Source organism: Plectrocnemia conspersa, unplaced genomic scaffold (genome assembly GCF_051122295.1).
Source record: "Plectrocnemia conspersa isolate PC_06_02 unplaced genomic scaffold, ASM5112229v1 ptg000011l, whole genome shotgun sequence".
NCBI lineage: Eukaryota > Metazoa > Arthropoda > Insecta > Trichoptera > Polycentropodidae > Plectrocnemia > Plectrocnemia conspersa.
The window spans coordinates 19500589-19520566 of NW_028277175.1; the positions used below are offsets into that span (position 1 = coordinate 19500589).

Genomic DNA, 19978 nt, shown 5'->3' on the forward strand with positions numbered 1-19978 from the left:
GGAATTTTGTTATTTCGGTATTCGTTACAAAGAGATTTCGTTGTAATATTTTTTAAAATAGGTTTGTAACTTTACTAAATATTATTAAAACAAAAAATATCAAAATGTTTTCAACATAAAAAATAATATTAAAACGTAACATTTTGTATCATTTAAAAGTAGGTTTACAGTTTAATAAATAATAATAATAATAAATAGCATCGGTTACACATCCGCTCAAAAATATTACTGATATGAAAAAATATTTTGTTACACCTTACTAACGCTACAACACAATCGATCATATATAGTTAGTGCAATGTGAGTGATTATAAGTCATTAATTGTGTTTTAGCGTATTTTATGTGTTTGAGTGCCAGTTTTAACGCTGCATAACACAATTATATCATAAATTTAAATTTTCGTAATATAAAAGTTTTTTGGTGACATCATAAGTTACTTTATAATTTAAAAAAAATATTTCTATGTTTTATGTGTAAATATAAAAGTCAGTTTTTAATTACATTTACTAATGAGAAAGAAACAATAAACTAAAGATATCAAGCACCTAATCTGTTACTTTAGACCAAAAGTGCGATTTAAAAATATTAATAATTTTGAAACCTTTGTCTTTTTTGATTAAAAAATATTTTGATTTACATATTTTTTAAAGTAAATGTTTTTCTGCGCAGCATTATATATTTTAATAATTAATGAGTGTAAAAAGTTTTCACTATATTTAAAATTAATAATGAACTAATGATATTTAAAATCTATAATAAATTATTAATATTTAAAATCCATAATAAAATAAAAAATATTTTTAATGTTGAAAAAAATATTTTGAATAAATCTTGAAATTTTATTCTGAAACTTTTAATTTAAAAAATATTTAAATTAGTGTTATACATTTTTGTGTAGTTTAGTTTCAAAGGCGTCAGTAAGATGGATTTTTGCAATACTGTGCGCTTAGTAGTTGGTTGGTAATGAATAGTACTTATTTTGAAACTTTGCCCCTTTTTGTTTAAAATATTTTTTAAAGTAAAGTTTTAAAAATTCTCTAAAAACTAAAACTTTAAATTGCCAACGTTCGCCAAAATTTAGGTACATATTTTTTCTGTATAGAGAAGTTAATACATATCCACATTATTTATACTATATTTTAAATCTGTAAACTAAAAAAATATTTTAAAAAACATTTTTTTTTGTATTTGATGAATTTTATACATATTTTAATAAATTTTATACAATTTAAATCGTTAAAATAAATTTCGCTCGTTAAAATCAATTTCGCTCGTTAAAATCAATTTAGTTCGTTCTCAAGCGCGGGACTTCCCAAATTTGCTTTGACAGTTCTGTCACATCTGGCAAGAAATATGTTATAATCGTGGCATTTTTGTTACAAAGTGACAATTGAAGATGATTCAAGTGATGCAGCATTTGAAATTATAGACAAAACTATAAATTGCGGGTGTGCCAGTAAGTGTTTAGTTATAAATGAATAATATAACACGGTTATTCTAACAAAATTACTATTGACTTTCCAGGATCTAATATTAAAAGACAAACAGCGGTGATTTGGCAATTAAAGGTATACATACCGAAGTTAATTAAACATATTACAATGCTAGTAATAATAAAAAATATATGACATATTGTGACAATTTTGTAGAAGATGAAAAGATGCCAATCTACGTGTTTAATCCTCTACAGTACATCCATCAATTGTGTTCTTCGGTTGTCGTTTAAATTTAATTTATGGATTATATTAGTAGTAATAATGTGTTCAATGTTTACTCTTGATAAGAGTCTTATTGTTTCTTAATTATTTTTCAGAAGCAATGATGGAACAATTTGATGACCTATATGGCTACAACGTAGAATTGGTATATATAAACAAAGAGTTAATCTTCTCGTGTTGAAGTCACTGTCAGCAAGTAATATCTTTTTATAAAGAACATACTACATAAGTTTGATGTAACTGAATATCTTAAATTTGGCTATTCAGAAAGAGGAATGATGGCACAGAACAAAAATTGTACCTATTTTGCCACATCGGAATTAAAAATAACCCACTCTTAGATATTTTGGCTATCGATTATTCCAGGTATGCAATCACATATTTATAATCATTGTAAAATGTCGTTTATTAGATAACATCCAAGAAACTACACATTTATAAGCTGTCCGACAGCGCCGATTTGATCGACGTTAACTTTCAATCCTCACATACTAAGGATATATTACACGTTCATGTTTAAAACATTACTGGTTAATTTAAAATTCTTAAAATCTAACGTATATATGTATTAAATCGGAAAGCAATGATAATGTTTATGTAATATAAAAGTAAAACTCACTTTTCGGCCTCGGAGCCCGGCGACGGGATTTCAAAATTTGAAGATTTCATTACAAAGATTGTTTTATGATTGTTTATCTAATTTAATCAATGTATTCTTCTTATCCTCAACACATTATGTATATATTTAATTTTCATAGTTATAACACATCTAGTTAATTTGCAATCCGATTATTTATAAAAGCAAAAACTCACTTTTAGGCCTCGGAGCCCGTCGCCGGGAATTCAAAATTTGAAAATTTCATTACGAAGATTATTTTATGATTGTTTATCTAGTTTAATCAATGTATTCTTCTAATCCTCAACACATTATGTATATATTTCATTTTTATTCAGTCAAATGACGAATTAATGAAAATTATTGTCGCGTAGCAAAATTTTATTATTAAATAATAATTATTTAAAAGTGTTGTCACGGTACTATCTATGTGAATTTGAATGCTTATTTTTCATTGGTCGACGCTATTTGAATATTTGAATGCTTATTTTTGATTGGTCGAAACAACAGAACGCATTACCGGCGGCTCGAAAATCAATCGGAACAAATTAAATTTTAATTTTTATTATTATTTATTATTATAATTAAATATATTTCCTTTGTTTACGTGTATTGTTACACACCGTTCATACAAAGCGTTACGATTTATAGAGTATAGAATTGAACGGAGAATGTTTCGTTTAAAGTTATGCGCGTCCGGAAGCGACGACGGCTTAGAACAATTATATATAAGATTATGTGACACCTAATAAAATCTGCATATACTATTAAACGTTTTTTCCAGCAAATAATTAGTTCTCATAAGAAATCCTCATTCATAGTTATTCTATTTTTTAAATTAAAAAAGCAATTCTTAAAAACAGACGAAAAAAATTCGTTGCGCTGCTTAGTGCATCACGAAAAATAGTTCTTAAATCACACCATAAATAATATTATTTTTTTTATGTTATGCAAGTCCATACGACAAATTTTCGATAGATTCAGAAAAATAAATTTGCAATACAAGGCTGCAAAATATATATAAAAAGGCGTATTAAAAGCAAATAAATTGCATTTCCGTCAAAGTTTACTGCCTATTTTTATAAACTACAACAATATTATTTTCATGTGTTATAATCGATTTTGCGGATTTTGAACAATTTATATAAAATACAATAATATTCGAGCAGTACCTAATATATTTACTATTTAGGATCAGACAAATATTTTTTAAATTATTGGTTTAATTTATTAATTTTATACAACGACTATAATACTGATATATTACCGCATTTTAAAGCAATAAGAATTGTTCAAAAGTATTTTTAGCAAAATCCATAGTGATTTTAAGATCCCATCATTTTAATTCAATAAAAAAATCATATAGTTTTTTGTCTGTCAAAGGCTGTCAATATATATTTATATTGTACATATATATGTTACACCGAATTGGTGAAATCTCTTATTGCATGAAATAGGCAAAAAAATGCCCAATGCACGAATAGTAAAAGCCCGTTGCTTCATTCATGAATAAGGCAAAATATCCATCGAATGTATGTATTAAGCAAATGATATAGTAGTACCCCATTTGAGTTTTTTGGAACTAAGTCAAAACTCATTTTTGAGAGTTGCGAAACGTCACGTGTATTGAAATGTCCAAGTTTTTTGCTTCTATATGAATAATATTGGCATTAAAACTATTGGTCCATGTGCTTTATCTGGTCGTGTAACTAATGCCGGAAGATTAGCAGATATATTGTAATTTGCTGAAATAAAATAATTATTAACTATTACAATTTTTTCATAAGCGAGCGTTGGTCAGCACAGTGAATAAGATTGATAAAATTTATACGTAATCATATTTATAGTTCTAGACTTTTTTGCCATTCTAAATGAAGATTAACATCACTGTAGTTAATGTTTGATTGCTTTTTTGAAAAACACCAAAGGAGCGCTACTATTTACTTTACCTAATGCACGAAATAAGCAAAACAATTCCTGCCAGTTTCACGCATTCGGCAAATAATTTCCCTAATTGATGAATGAAACAACGAGCTTGCATTATTTTGGCAATTTACGCAATAAGCGATTTCACCGATTTGGTGTAGCATATACATATATATATATATATATTCAGGGACGGCATTTCAGTTTTCCAGGGGAGGGGGGGGGGGCAAAATTGATCAGTCAGTGGTCTTTACAATAATTGAAAATCGAATGAAGCACATCTAAACCAAATTTTGATTAATAGCAGAGCACAAAAAATAAGTATGCCTTCTCAGAAGGCAAAAATCTACGTCAAAAGCAATAAAATAGTGCTGCCGCCGTCGCAGTGGGATCTGCGTAACATTTTTTTTCTTTATTTTTACGTAAATAATACGTCATTATTTTCATTATTATTATTTTTAAGTGTATAAGTTTAACCCCAAGCGTTAAAATGAATGAAAATTTGGTTACTACCCCTAAATTTTGGTCCCACTAAAAAAAAGACCAAAACAATTACAGAAACGATGACAGAAAATATAGAAATATTGGTATGATAAGAAGCTATGGAAAGTATTGATGTAAAATATGGAAAGATAAGAAATTACAATCACAACTGAAGAACGTCTAAACCGAATTTTGAACAATAGGAAGCGCAAAAAACAATTATCACTTCTCAGAAGTCAAAAATTCACGTCAAAAGCAATAAAATCGTGGCGCCGCCGTCGCAGTGGGAACGCTCGTTACCGAGCGTTCCCACTGCGACGGCGTCGACACGATTTTATTGCTTTTGACGTGAATTTTTGACTTCTGAGAAATGATACTTGTTTTTGCGTCCTCCTATTGACCAAAATTCAGTTTGAAAATACTTTGATCAGCTCCGTAGTAATATCGGTAAGGATAGCTATTATATTTTTGAATCATACTGTAATATCGAAATACAGACAAAATATGAAGCAATATGCGAGATACAACATCTGCCTCTACTTATTCGAGTTGGATTAGTTTATACTTTGAACTCAACTTTAAAACTATTATTAGCTTTAGAACTTCCATTATTAGGTTAGATTTGGGTTTAAACAGAAAATGAACGTTTCGCAACTAGCAAATCGAGTTTCATTGACATTGTAGAGCGGCATATTTTTTCACTAGTGCCTATTGTTTAAATTATATTTTTGCTAGTAGAAATATATATATATACTGGTGAAAATGTATTTGGATTTCACTAGTGAAAATATAGCTTCATTGAAAAATACACATTCACTGTAACATTTATAAATCATATATAGATAAATAAGTATGTAAATGTATATATTACTACATATGGAAAAGTTGAAATCATATAATTTTACTAGCATCTGCTAGTCAGTGGTCGTTTTATTAATATTTTGATTCATAGTGTTTCATTAAATGACATTGTCAAATTTAAGGGGGGGGGAATGCCCCATCTATATGTATAAACATCTGGGTTTTTATAGTTATTATTGTGTTATATAATTAAATGGAAATAAATTGTATGCTTATAACAACAATGCAAATGTTTTCCAAATAAAGCAATCGATTCCATTGCTTTTCAATCATTGTACGGTGCGTTTTTAATGCCCTGTTATAGTTTATTTAATCTTAGATCAGTTTAGCGCACAGCGGGCCCTAGATTTCGCGCACATGACGTACGTTTTTAAACTTTGATAGAGCGAAACGTGCGAGTCAGTGTGTCAGTCGTAGTGGTCGCGGCCGCTCATCGCGCTCCAGCACTCGAACCGCCTTTCATGACATGTTATCGGTCTTTTCACGACGCTATGACTCAAACTACAAACCCCACAAGTCACCGGCACTCAACCCTTGCCCAGTAACGCGCAAGCGCATCGAGACAACTTCGACCAAATGCAATTGGAGAGCCCTTGCGAGAACATGAACCACCTGGCTCTCCCCAACGGCGAGGAGAAGCACGAGAACAGGAGAGCCGCAAACTCGGTTTACATGAGCGCCTTGAACAACCGGACCAAGCAACTAGAACCTCTCATAATACAGCAAATAAAAAATCCAGACTCTCCGGAAGAAACCAGACGCCACAGGCCCAAGCGATACAGAGTCTCTCCCGTATGCCCCAACGGAAGCCTATCTCTGGGAAACCTCAAGAGAAACATCTGCGAAAACGGATCGAAAAGAGCTATCGAAGACGATGGTATAGTCTTCAATACGGATCTACCAGCCAAGCACTATCTAAGCATGAGGTCCCTCAAACCAGAAGACTCCAACTTATCCTCGCCGATGGTCAGATCCGGCTCTGCCGTCTTCTCCGACTGTCCCAGCCAGATATCCAAGTTCCATGACGCCATGTCCGTCAGATCCTTGGCCTCCATAGGCATGGGATCCACAGACGGCCGCAAGATGGTCATCAGAAGAGTCCCTACTTCACCAAACGAACTATTCAGCTTAGTCAACCCGCCGACGTGAGTATTCCTATCATATTAAATTCGCACATTCATTATAAAAATGCGTGGGCTACTGTCGCGTGCACGTGCTTAATTAAACGCTCAATTACACTAACTTCACACACGCGTGTTCGATCCCTAAAAATATTTATAAAACTAATAAATCAATTTGATCCAGCCGTATAAAATGTACGTTTCCAGCTGTATGTATGTTTGATAACAACGCTTTATCTAGAGTGATTTCTTGAGTTTTTCAGCGTGTTTTATCGTCTATAAGCATTTTTCAATGTCACTTTTACGATTACTATGTTTGCTCGACCCAAATAATTCCGTGTGCTATATATTTATGTATATAAAATCTCCCCCCAATTAATTATGTAATTTGCGATCGCATTCGCTTGATTTTTGCCAAATTTAAATTAAAACATAATAAGGACCGTTGAATTGTTGGCAGTAAATCATTTTCAATCGAGAACATCCGACGACCATTATCAGGAAAGTGACGACGGTCACGGTCGCTTTGTTTCAAATCCTGTGTATAGATCAGATTCAGGGCCGTAGTAAGAATTTTATAGACCACAAGATAAACTGCAATATGATTCTATATGTTAAAGGGAATAAGAAGCATGCCACTATTTTAATTTATTATTAACTAAAAAACGTGCGTTAATATACATATCTTATTATCCACCAGCATAATAGTATAAGTCGGTGATTAACCATTTGAAGTCCTTTCTAGGGATTGCAAAACCGGTAATACCGATATTGGAGAAAAAAAATCTAGATTCGATACTACCGGTATTACAAAATAAAATACCGGTAATACCGAATTTGTTTTCAAACCCGTACATTTTATTTGTTGTAAACGATATCCCTATGGCTTAAAACTACAAAAATGCCTATATTGCTTGAAAGTAGAAGCGAGGTATAAACATAACATTTTTGAGATATTCTAAAATAAATAATAAATGTGTAATAATTAAAATAATTTTATATAATATTAAAATTATATCACAATCATTAAAAACATAAATCTGTTTTTAGATAAATTGAGCTATATACATATGTATGTATAATCAAATAAAATTATAACAGTACAACTAGATATACATAAAAAAATAGGTGCTAATAAATTACGACTAGAATTATGGGTATATATGGAGTAAATCAGATTAGCACAATTAATTAACTTAACTAAGAATGCTTTACTTAAGTTAATTATAAGATTATTATATAAATAAATTTATGAACCTAGAAATATTCATTAATATAACAAGAACCCAAGGTACGAATTAGTTACTTGCATACAGCTAGATATATAACTATATTTTTACTCTTAGATTAGCCTAGTTAAATAACTTTATTTTCATAAAATTAAACTATATTTATTTAATTCATAATAAAAATAAAAGTTTTATGCCGAGGATAATAATTGATTAAAATTTATGTAACAATTTTGATTTATTATTTAACGTGATATTTTTACACCAACATCTAAAGTTTAAGAAATAAGTGAAAAATAAAACACAAATACGAAAAACGTAAAAAAAATGAATTTATATAGCTGGTACAGTTTTTTATGGGAATAATGATTGAAATATTAAAAATCAGATTTTATTTAATGCATCAACTTTATGCCTGCACTACACCCTCTGGAAGTTGTCCGAACCGAAGTTACAACTGAAGTCGGCCGAGACCTACGACTTCGAGTAAGCGACAACACTGCCGCAAATTTCATATGCCGTCCGGACGGCGGCTTCTGTCACGTACAGCTGATATTTTCGCGCGATCGAAAAATGTGCCAAATAATCGCAATTTTTTAATTGTCATATTATTAAAATTACGCTACTGATAATTATAAAAGTTTGTGTGGGCACTCACCAATACAATATCAGTGAAAACTTTTCGGTCGTAAATATTAAATTTACGCAAAATCTTTGTCGGCTTTTGCAAAATGCCATAAGGCATAAAAATGATACTTCAGAATACGAACACCACATCTGTGATTACCCTAGAATTTGTCGCCATTGATTCTAAATAAGAATTCGTTATGGTGTGACATTTATATAAACCGATCTAGGAAAATACATAAGGATATTCGAAACGATTTTTTTTAACAAAATCAAGTACCACTAATTATTTTATATGAAAAAAATATAATAACGATATCTGTTAGAAGAATATACTATCAAAAATATAATTAATCTATTTTAGTGCCCTAAAATATTCAAAGATGTCAGTAAGAGTCTGTTGAAGTCCCCGATAAGCATGTGGTATTATAACTTGACCACGTGACCCCGATGCAGTGCTTGACATGCGTATTGACCAGAGGACGCCTACGCGCATACTGAAATTGAACCGAGTTACTCGTTCTATCTCAGTTTGCGAAAAAACATATCATTATCTCTCTCACTCTCGTCACTTAACGCGCGAGAGAGCAAAAGGGGAAGTATCTCACCGCTCGCGCTCGAAAAAGCAGCTCCGTCTTCGGTTCCTTTGACTTCGGTCCGTTTGCCGACAATGTTCGGAAGCGCTCGAAGCTGGCCAAGTCGACTGAATTACCCCCAATTTACTTCCCGTTCTCGGTAACCTCAGAGATTTTAGGGCGGGCAAAACTGAACTCGACCGAAATAACCCACTATATTCTCCGTCCTTCGCCAACCTTGGCCAACTTCCAGAGAGTGTAGTGCAGGCATTACAATGCACGCAATTCTTATTTTTGAAGAAAAAAGTGTGGTTAATCCCAAAACCAAAACTAATCTTTAAAAATGTTTTATGTTTAATGAAATGTAAAACAAATTTTATGCCTTCCTTAAATTGTATAGAAATATTCATGAAGGGCATGAGTGTTTATATAATTATAATTCCAATCAATCATCACAAATAAGGTTTACCTAGATTTTTCTAATCTCACGGATGAATATATTGATAATTAACTAAAATTAAGCTATTGAAAATTCTTTTATAATAAGCTACTTCAGTTCTAGGACTTTCAAAAAATCGCCAAAAAAAAACTGTTTTCAATTTTTCCCAAATCAAATTTTAATCAACCTATATGTTTTAAAATTTTATTTAAAAAAATAAAAATGTGAATATTTGTCTAAAATTAGGCAATATTTTTAAATATCATTGCTTATAAATATAGAATTCATAGAAAATAAGCAGAAATGGTTCACAAAATGTACAAAAAAAATATGTATTATATTTGAAAATATTTTTTTAAATTTTTTTTTGCATAGTAGATGTACAAAATAAATAATAAATTGAGAACAATGTACAATAAAATACATTATAATGGACAAAAATAAACTTACTGACAAGAAAAATACAAATGGATTAATATTTTATACATAGCCAAAATTCCGTGGAAAATATCAAAAATTAAACGACATTAAAACCAGAAATTATACAGGCATGTATTTCGTTTTATTTTATTTTTTTAAATGATATTTTAAAAAGACCAATGTGTCAAGTGTATCTTACTGAATTTTTACAAACTAAACACGCTACGTTGGTTTAATTGTTAATAACTAATTATATATCATTTTTCGAGATTAACAGAAATTTTTTGTAGGTAAAATGATTCTTTAAAAACGTCTGTGCATGCATATCCCTAATTGAGTTGATACAATTAAAAGCCATACTTCAGTTAATATAGATTATCTTATATATAATCAATAAAAAAATATATTATCTAAAGTATACTTATCATATTTTTTCACTCTAATATGATTTAAATTGAATAAACTCGTGTCTTATCTATTTTTTGCACAACTACATAAACACTATTTTTTCTATATAAAAAAATAAACATGGAGCTTAATGGCAGAAAGCATGTTTAATTAAATATTTATCTTTCATTTAAAAATACAGTTTACATGTTTATTAATCGACTCTACATATTATAGCCTTGTTCATTGTGTATCAGTTATTGTATTGATAGTCTTTATATAATATACAACAGGACGGAATAGCGTAGTCTGTGACGTCTCAGACTAGACAACTCTGAAGTTGCGGGTTCGAGCACCGGCAGCGGCACTCAAATTTGTATTTATTAAAAATTGCGTTATTAATAAAGAAAACCGGCCATAGCTTCAATAACATCTATTGATTATAAATTGTATAGTACATATTAATTTATATTTAATAATATTGATGTCACTGATTCCCAAACTTTAAGTCTTGTAGGTCTGATTGACTTCAGTTCAGTTGGTACAAATTTGACTGCTGTACCGCATTGCGCCTACACCTGTCAGGTTACAACAGAAGATTTAATAAGAATATAGGATATATTGGGCTGGAAGCAAAACAAAAGTCACTCTTTTTTCAGGGGTATATGCGGTTTATAACATTTTTTCTTTACTTGAATACATACAGTATACTCAAATATATAGCTTTTGAAAGCTTTGAAAAATTCTTGTTTCTAGTGTATTTTTTTTTAGTTGTTCCATTATTGCTTAAGATCCTTTCAATATCGATAATATACGTAGCCGTGTTAGCATGGAAGCACTTTGCTAGACTTCCTACGTGGGTGGTTGTAAACATAAAATATTTTTTTTTTTGTAAAAAGTTAGCCAGCAACGGGGAATGTTTAATTGATTTTAATATATTTAAAAATCCAGTCATTTAAAATATATTCTTAAGTAAAATCCGAATATATTTGATAACATGACAACCCTGCACTCCCATTATATAAAAAAACATACACATTTTTAAACTGCGATTATAATAACAATCTGAATTGAGCCAATCGTCGCTACGATAATCAGCTCTCATCGCCTTGTCCGCCTGTCATTATGCAAATTGCATTACCGACATGTCGGCAGTATTATAAAATAATTGCTGAAATGATACCGTTTCGTAGCAGATTGCTCGTTTGTTATGATTATAAATTAAAACCTATAACGTTACTCCATTGCGTCGAATTATCGCATTAAAACATTAATTATCATGCGCATATTTATGCGATAGTGACACATAATTAATGTGCCACATAAAAATGTCGAATTTGAATGAATTTGATAGCTCATAAAAATTTCTGTATTTTACATAAAAAAATATTCTGACTAGAGTTGGAAGCATTTTTAAATCAAGGGATTTGACCCTGACTATATCAAAGTAGGCTCTACAGTCCCATGGGGAAGTAAAGGGCTTTGATGAGCAAGAGTGGGCAATAAGAAGCTGAAAAATTGTTGTCAAATGTATTTGCTATGTATTTTGAACACGCTGCGGATATATGTAGTTGCAAAAAAAAATGATCGCTTGTATTGTTTATTAAAATTTCTAATTATAGGACTTGACAAAATTATAAATCAATAATTCAATAATAAATTGTTTAGATAGCTTTGTATTGAAAATGGCGATGATTTTAATCGATTGCTCATTCACAACAATGAACGCGTATAATTTTTATAAGTTTCAACAATTTTGTAGTTGATTTAATAATATAAATATATAATACAGTTCATACGCTATGTAGTTTTCAAATCGTATCGAAGATCAGTCAAGGAATTGAGCTATAGCTGGAACTATTCGAACAGCGGTTACTTTCTAGGGTTTCTAAGGATCGTCTCGGTTGACTACCCCAAGTAGATTCTGAGTAAAGTGTCTAAAGAGAGTGATTCAGTACAGCCATGTTCTGGCTTCTTTAGAATAGGGGAAAGTCCAACGTTTCTTCCAGTTCGATCCTTCGATCGTCTTTCTAATCTCGATGATTCGGGGCAAAACTAACCAATTAGATATTATCATTGAAAATTAAATGGTTGGGCGTTCAACAATAAACATTATAAATCGGCAGGACACCCACAATTGCACAATAGCCACACCCAGAATTGCACATTACACAATATTAAAAGGTTTTGTGACACAGTGCTAGAAACATTATCCTTGACATTGCATCAAAAATAATTATTGGACGGTCATCCAAACAAAATGCTAGTGGTAAAGGTGGTGTTTAATATCTGAAAGACACGGATTTGAATACCATATGAATCCAAGTGTTTTTTTTTATTCTTTATAGGTTTTCTTAAAATTTTCTAATCTCACGGATGAATATCGCAATAAATATCTAAGATAAAAATCTATCATGTCTGGGAGATCGAAATCAGTGATTATGATATAATTATATTTTCAGTCAATCGTTACACATTTCATTTACTTTTTAATTTTACTGATGAATATCGTGATAAATAGTTACAAATAAAATAGGTAATGCAAAGTGAACATATATTGATTGTAAACTGTAATAATAACAACTTACACGGATTTTACTGATTTTAGTCTGGTGTCACACTACTTACTGTTGACAGTTAGGTGTTGATTATGTTAACCCCATTGTAACATCATAATGCAATGAAAGATTTACACCGCAAATTTTGTTTATTAATTTGTATGTAAATATTCCATTGTAAAATGACAAGCTTAAACATTGACTGACCAAACCGAAATCCGAAAACAATTGTGATCGAATTATAAACTGTTTGAGGGCCTATTCATTATGGCCAAAACTAGGCGGTACTCTGTTGACGTGACAGCGGCGATGGGCTAAAATTCCTTGGTGGACAGTGACGGAAAGGCTACGACCGGTGGAGCCTCATCCGTCGATCTCACATACATATAACATTCAACATTTAATTGAATAAAACTGTATATCATTCAATAAATAATTGCCACCCGTCACCGTACATCCGCCAAAACAGTTTATAATCAATAAATTTTATTTTTTTTATTTTTCGCGATATTAGAAAAATCTAGGAAAAATTAAATTTTGATTTATCATATTATAATATAATCACTGATGAACACTAAGATCCATTAGGAGCTTAGGACAAACTTTTAACAAAAAAGACGTTAAGCTCATACAAAACATAAGCGAGACGTTGTAAATATTTTTGGTAATATTAAATTTAAAATTACAGATTTATTTGGAGAAAAACATCTGGCATCTCACTACTCAATTAGTAGGTGTTGATTATATTTATCCCGTTTTAACGCATTGGGCTAACGTATGATATATTACAACGAAAGATTTACAACAAATAAATTAGAGCATATAACTGCGTAACGATGATTCAAAATCAGTAATATATCGCAACTTCATCATTCTATGGATGTGTATCCGGGGATGCTGCGTTTGCTAGCTGTTTATTGGATATACATATATCTACACCGACTTTAGCCTTTGTTCATGGATGTTATGCAAGAGCTTTGAAAACTGGTTCAAATATGCAATATTGTTTGTATAACGTTGACGAGAAAAACGTATTTTTCTCACGGGAAAGTAATAATAGTTTAAGGAGATCCAGTGGCGTAGCTAGAGTATGTGCCACCCGGGGCAATCCTTAAAATTGCCGCCCTCCCCCATACATTTTTTTGCAGGGTGATAAAATCAGCATTTCTTAAAATAATAAATTTATTATTGTTAAACTTGCTATTCGTAGATTTACATAAATTTTAGTTTATTCAGGGTTAAGAACCACACTAGACAATTCCATCGCAAATATGCCGCCCCCAAGCAAGTGCCGCCCGGGGCGGCCCGCCCCCTCCGTCCCCCCCCCATAGCTACGCCACTGAGGAGATCATCTAGTTAAACATGATATACACTATTTTTTAAACAGTAAAAGCAAATTTTTATATAAAAGTTCTAATTATCAAGTTTTTGAATACATCTGTATTTTTAGTTGACTTTTGATTATACGGTTATTGATTATGTTAGTTTAATGTACAATACAATTTGCCATTTAATAAAATCATTAATGACAAAAAACTGTAGTTGCTAAAAAAATAATTACAGATTATAAACTAGCGCAACAGATTGTTAAATTCACTTTTAATTATATTATTGAATCTGTTTTGTATTTTTTATGATCTGTTTTTCTATAAAAATATTGCATATAGTTTTGCTTTAAATAAAGTCGTAAAAATTACTATAATATTATATAAAATTTATTCACTTTACAAAAATTTTTACCAACAAAAAATATTATACGTAATATTACTATATATTTAATTTTTTGGAGCATTAAATGTGTATATTATATAAAATATATAATTGTTTATCATATTTTTTAATAAAAGTGCAATTAAATTGATCTTTTAATATTTTGTGTAAAATTAAACACGTAGCAAAATTCATCCCAAAAATTTCCATGAATTTCACTATGAATATATCTTTGTTATGTGAAACTAAAAAATGTTTAAAAAATTGTATGTGTTTTTTTTCTATATGTAAACAGATAGTTTTATTGACAATTAAACGATCGTTAATCGGTTTTTTTTTCAACGCCTTGATTTCCAAAAATTTGACCTCAGAATGTTTTTTTTTCTTTTTTGTGTACTAAAAACTGTTATTTGTACGTCTCACAGGTCCGCTGTGACCCTGGGCCGGATATTAAGGATAATTGATAAAAATCCAAATTAAGGTCCGCGCTCGGGACGAGAAGGTTGCTGGCATCGTGGCAGATTATCTCCATTGCGGTCGCGTATCTCGTTTCGAAAGGAACCAAGGACGCAATTGGCATACATCCTCTGACCTTAAATTGCATAATGTATAAACTGTGAAAATGCATATCTGACATAGCAACCTCCTCAAAGCAAACGATCATGGCAAATGATTTTTATTGTATTATACATAAGATTTGCTTTTGAATTGGATTTGTTCTCCAAAAATACGATTTTCTGAGACACTAGTGTAGTAATCTGATGCTAATATTATTTCGTATCAATGTAAACACTAACTTCATAGAAATCAAACTCTAAGATTAGATTCTATATATACCAATACTTAAAACGTTTTAGTACGGTTTTTCGCAAAAAAATAATAATTTCTGTAAGTAGATTAGTCTGACTAATTTTGACCATGGCAATATTTCCTTCGGTAAACTGTGACTAAATGCTTTAATGGCTAATCATTGTTTCAACAGGCAAAGTGGTGTAAGACGAACAATTTTATGTAAATATGTCGATTTGACAGTCGGAGCGTTTCAAATAAATTACATGACATAACGTAAACCGATACGAAATTCGATGCCGGACAAGAAGTGTATGTTAGTCCTACTTCCGACTGAATGAATGAAAATTGAGGATGACTTCATTGAGACGAACTGATGATGGCAATTCTTGGACCGGAAGACTTGGAGCCGGGCTCAATTTACGGTTCAGGAGTGCAATCTTTGTGGGAATTGCGGTGGAAGACGCTACTATTTTATTATCCTTAATCGTTTCAAATTATTTACATCTGAATCCACAAACTTGGAATGCAGAATATTAACTAGTTAAACAATATATCAACACTATATGTCTAAATGCAGGATATCTAGTCATATAATGTAATCTCGTATGATTTTCTTCTAGCGTTTACTCGACAGTTTGTGTGTATATTTATAATTAATAAAAGTATAGTTTATATTTATATTTAATTGGTTTAAAAATTATGATTAACTAGCATATATTCTTCATTCAAAGTCTAATTAAAGTTAAAGTTAAATCTGTGTTGATGCACATCTAAACTTTATATTATAATATTTAAAATAAAATTGGGGCTTAAAATTGACGATGGCAGAATTTTTATAAGTTACTTTAAAAAATTTAGCAATTTGTAAAGTTAATCAGAAAAATTACGATTTCAAAAATAGAAGTGGGAGACAAAAAGAGATATACGATGATATCCTGGCTGCAGAAATGAAAGCAAATTGTACTCAAACTATCGATTAGCAATGCATTTAGAAGATACATTAAGAAGATTGGGAAGATTTGGAGACAAAAAAAGTCGGCGCGTATTTCTCAAGAGCTTCTGGATTAAAAAGTTGATCGAATTTTCTTGATCATTTAATAACAAGAGATGAAAAATGGGTGTTGCATAACCACAATCATCATGGAAGAGAGTACTTATTCAAAAGACAAGTAACAAAACATATTTCGAAGTTCGGGCTCATTGTAAAAAGAGTTATTTGTGTCTATGGTGGGACTGTACGAAACTCAAAAAACAACAGCAAGCTTCTATTGTGATCAGCTAAATCGTATGCATGAGGAAGTGAAAAAATACACTGCGCATCCCCATGTGACGAAGTTAAAATTAAGGAACTTGGCTGGAACATTTTATTTCATCCACCTTATTCTCCAGATCTTGCTCCTTTCGACTACCACTTACTTCGATCGATGCAACACTTCTTAGACAAAAATAAATCAGCTGATAAAAAAATGGGACTATCGAAATAGTTTGCATTTTATGCTAATAAAATTTAAAAAATAACAGAGAGGTGGGAGAAGATTTTATATTTAAAATGAAATTATATTTTGAATCATTAAAACTAAAATTAACATTTATCAGTAAAAAACTACGTATATTTCGGGACTACCTAATATATAATTTTAAGCTTGCACTATTATATTTAAATATATTATAATATTATTTACTCTGTAATATTTTTTTTAAATCAGTATACATTAACATAAGATAAAAATCAGATAAATACAGTTCGTTTGCTTATGTGTTTCGTAATCAGTCATATTCCTAGAGTTGTATTGCAAAATATATAGTTACATGGAATATTTAATCGTCATAATACGTCACGTGACGATTAAAAACGATAACGTTAAAACAAAGTTTGTTTTGACGTTGACGTTGTTGCTTTAAATGAAGTTGCATAATATTTTCCTGAAAAATAGACATGGTATTTCAATAAATTATATTTATTCCACTTATTCGATTTGATTGATTAATGATTGACAATGATCATAATACAATCAAAATAATTTATTATATTTTGACAAAAATTATATTTTTTACGCCACCAAAAAGATTATAAATATATATAGATAAAATTGTTATTATTTTTGCACGATATTTTTACAAACTCAAATAACATTTATTTAACCTAATTCGATAATCACGCGAAAACGCGTGAGCGGACGGTAAAGTATTAAATTGTCAGTAAGAATAATATATAACTTTAAATACTATATAATAGTATATATGTTACAGTGAATGTATATTTTTCAGTGAAAATATATTTTCACTAGTATACATATAATTTTACTAATTAGGTCAGTAAAAATGTACCAAACAATTGATTTATATATTGTTACACGCGCGTTCGAAACAGATATGTCGCACTATTGTTGTAAACTCAGTTTTACAATTGTGAAACGTTAATTTGCTGTTGAAACCAAAACCGAACCTAATCTAATTAATGAAACCTAACTCGAACTAGTGGATTTTTAAAAGTTTTTGAACTTTCATTATTGGGTTTGAACATTTTGGCCTTAACATATGATGTGAGGTGCTAAACTATTTGTTATAACGAAATTCATCAGAGTCTATAATTTTAAAGTGCATCTGAAATATTGTATAGTTTATATATTGGTTCAGAAAAATAGAAAAACAATATGCACTATTCTATTAATAAGTCGACTTACAAATATTTTTACTTTAAAAATAAATAAACTAAATTGACAGTTTAAAGCGGCATATAATTTTGCTAGCACCTGCCAGTAAAATTATATTTTCACTGGTGAAAATGTATTTCAATATGATTTCACTGAAATTCAGTGGAAATATATTTTCTTTTGTAATTCACTTTAACATATACAAAAAATGCTCCATTAATTAGATATGAAATAATACTAATGAAAACAATTTTAATTTGATGGAAAAAAGCCAATTTACTTAAAGTAATATAATATAACATATAAATTCATCACAAAACTAACGTCAAATTTATTTTTTACAAATCTGATCATCATGACTTGAAAAGTTTCCACAATTCGTCTTTTCACACACATGCATACATACTATAAATAAACTCAATATTAAAAATTCACACGAAATATATAATTGTAGTAACTAATGTACCTAAAATAACTAAAAGAGATATGCACATTTCATATAAATTGTGTTTGATAAGCTCGTTGAGGAGCTGGAAGCGTTCTCAAGCATTGACGTCTTGGACGCGTGAATAGGAATAAAGGACGGGATCGTGACTCTCTATGGCATTCTATAGCTCGCAGCTGGAAATCGCCAAGCATACGAATTGTCGACACCGCCTCTAAGTAACTTTAAAAACTATGTCGATATATTTTATAAAATTGCTTTGAATTATCTTCCTCGACAAAGAGTACTTCGCTTCATTCGGATTTCAGATAATGAAGCTTTATTGTATAAAACGCGCTCCGCGTAACGAAGCCGAGCATCCTCGACGCTTCATTGCAAATTTTGTGAGCTTTGAACCTATATAACTATTAATAAGTTGTATGGTTTATAAATTAAATTGATATAATAATGTTTTTATTTTGCGCTGTACTGTATATGAACATGTGGATTTATGATCAAAGATAAGATTACTTAAACTTACATAATCGTTAAATACATAATAACATTTAAAAATGACGTTTTTAACTCTAAGCTAAGGCTAGTCATATTGTGTAAGTAACTATATTAGTCACACGTCAGGCATGATAAAAACATATTTATTTATTTATTGAATTTATTAATACTACTTTGAAATTGTTCACTTACCATACAACTGTTTACAAATATATACGCGTATCAACACTTAAAAAGTTTACACAGCGGAAGGTTAAGTAGTAATTTAACAAAATATTTTAATGCATGATTAATCTCAATTTTATAATACAACTCATTATTTTTCAGACCTCGAATCATTCAAATAGATCTATCAGATATATTCCCATTAAAGAGCGGTAGCTTTAATTTAAGAGTCCCGGTCCTGCATAATAAATCAATATCAACCCAAGAACAGTTGTTGAGCTTCACAGAAGAGTCATAAAGTGTGAATGGATTATATTATATAGATAATTATAAGTCTTGACATTAAGTAATTTTATAAACTTGAACTTCTAATTTAATATTGATATAATAGAAAATTATCAGATCTATACAATATAAAAATATGTCAGTTTACAATATAGTGAATACATCACTTTTAACAATATTAAACTGTAATAAGCAATTTACATTGACAATAGAAGATTTTGCCCACTTTTTAGACCTACAATGAATACAGATAGTATACTTCAAAACATAATTATATTTACTTGACAATTGAGTGAAGTTCTATATATAAATATTAATGAAAATAATAATATGTAAAATAAAAAATTACTATTGATATTTAATGGATAGTTTAAGAATAATTAAAAAATAGTATCATATATAAATATGTATATTTTACACATATTGACTATAAATAAAATGCAAATATTATAACTGTACTGCATACATTGATAC

At 30.1% G+C, this 19978-nt stretch overlaps 1 protein-coding gene and 1 long non-coding RNA gene across 3 annotated transcripts in view; both read left to right on the top strand.

The window, feature by feature from the left end:
• Window positions 1-1326: 1326 nt before the first annotated feature.
• Window positions 1327-2096, top strand: LOC148229839 (uncharacterized). Its single transcript, XR_015811415.1, has 4 exons — window positions 1327-1457; window positions 1526-1569; window positions 1815-1915; window positions 1987-2096. It is a non-coding gene; the product is annotated as an uncharacterized LOC148229839 (long non-coding RNA).
• Window positions 2097-5993: 3897 nt separating this feature from the next.
• The window catches only part of ine (solute carrier family 6 member inebriated), a 39295-nt gene continuing 25310 nt past the window's right edge, over window positions 5994-19978 (top strand). For both annotated transcript variants that reach the window (XM_088197912.1, XM_088197915.1), the window contains exon 1: window positions 5994-6750. In XM_088197912.1, the coding sequence (XP_088054038.1) occupies window positions 6182-6750 (569 nt within the window). In that variant the 5' untranslated portion in view covers window positions 5994-6181. The remainder of the gene's footprint in view (window positions 6751-19978) is intronic.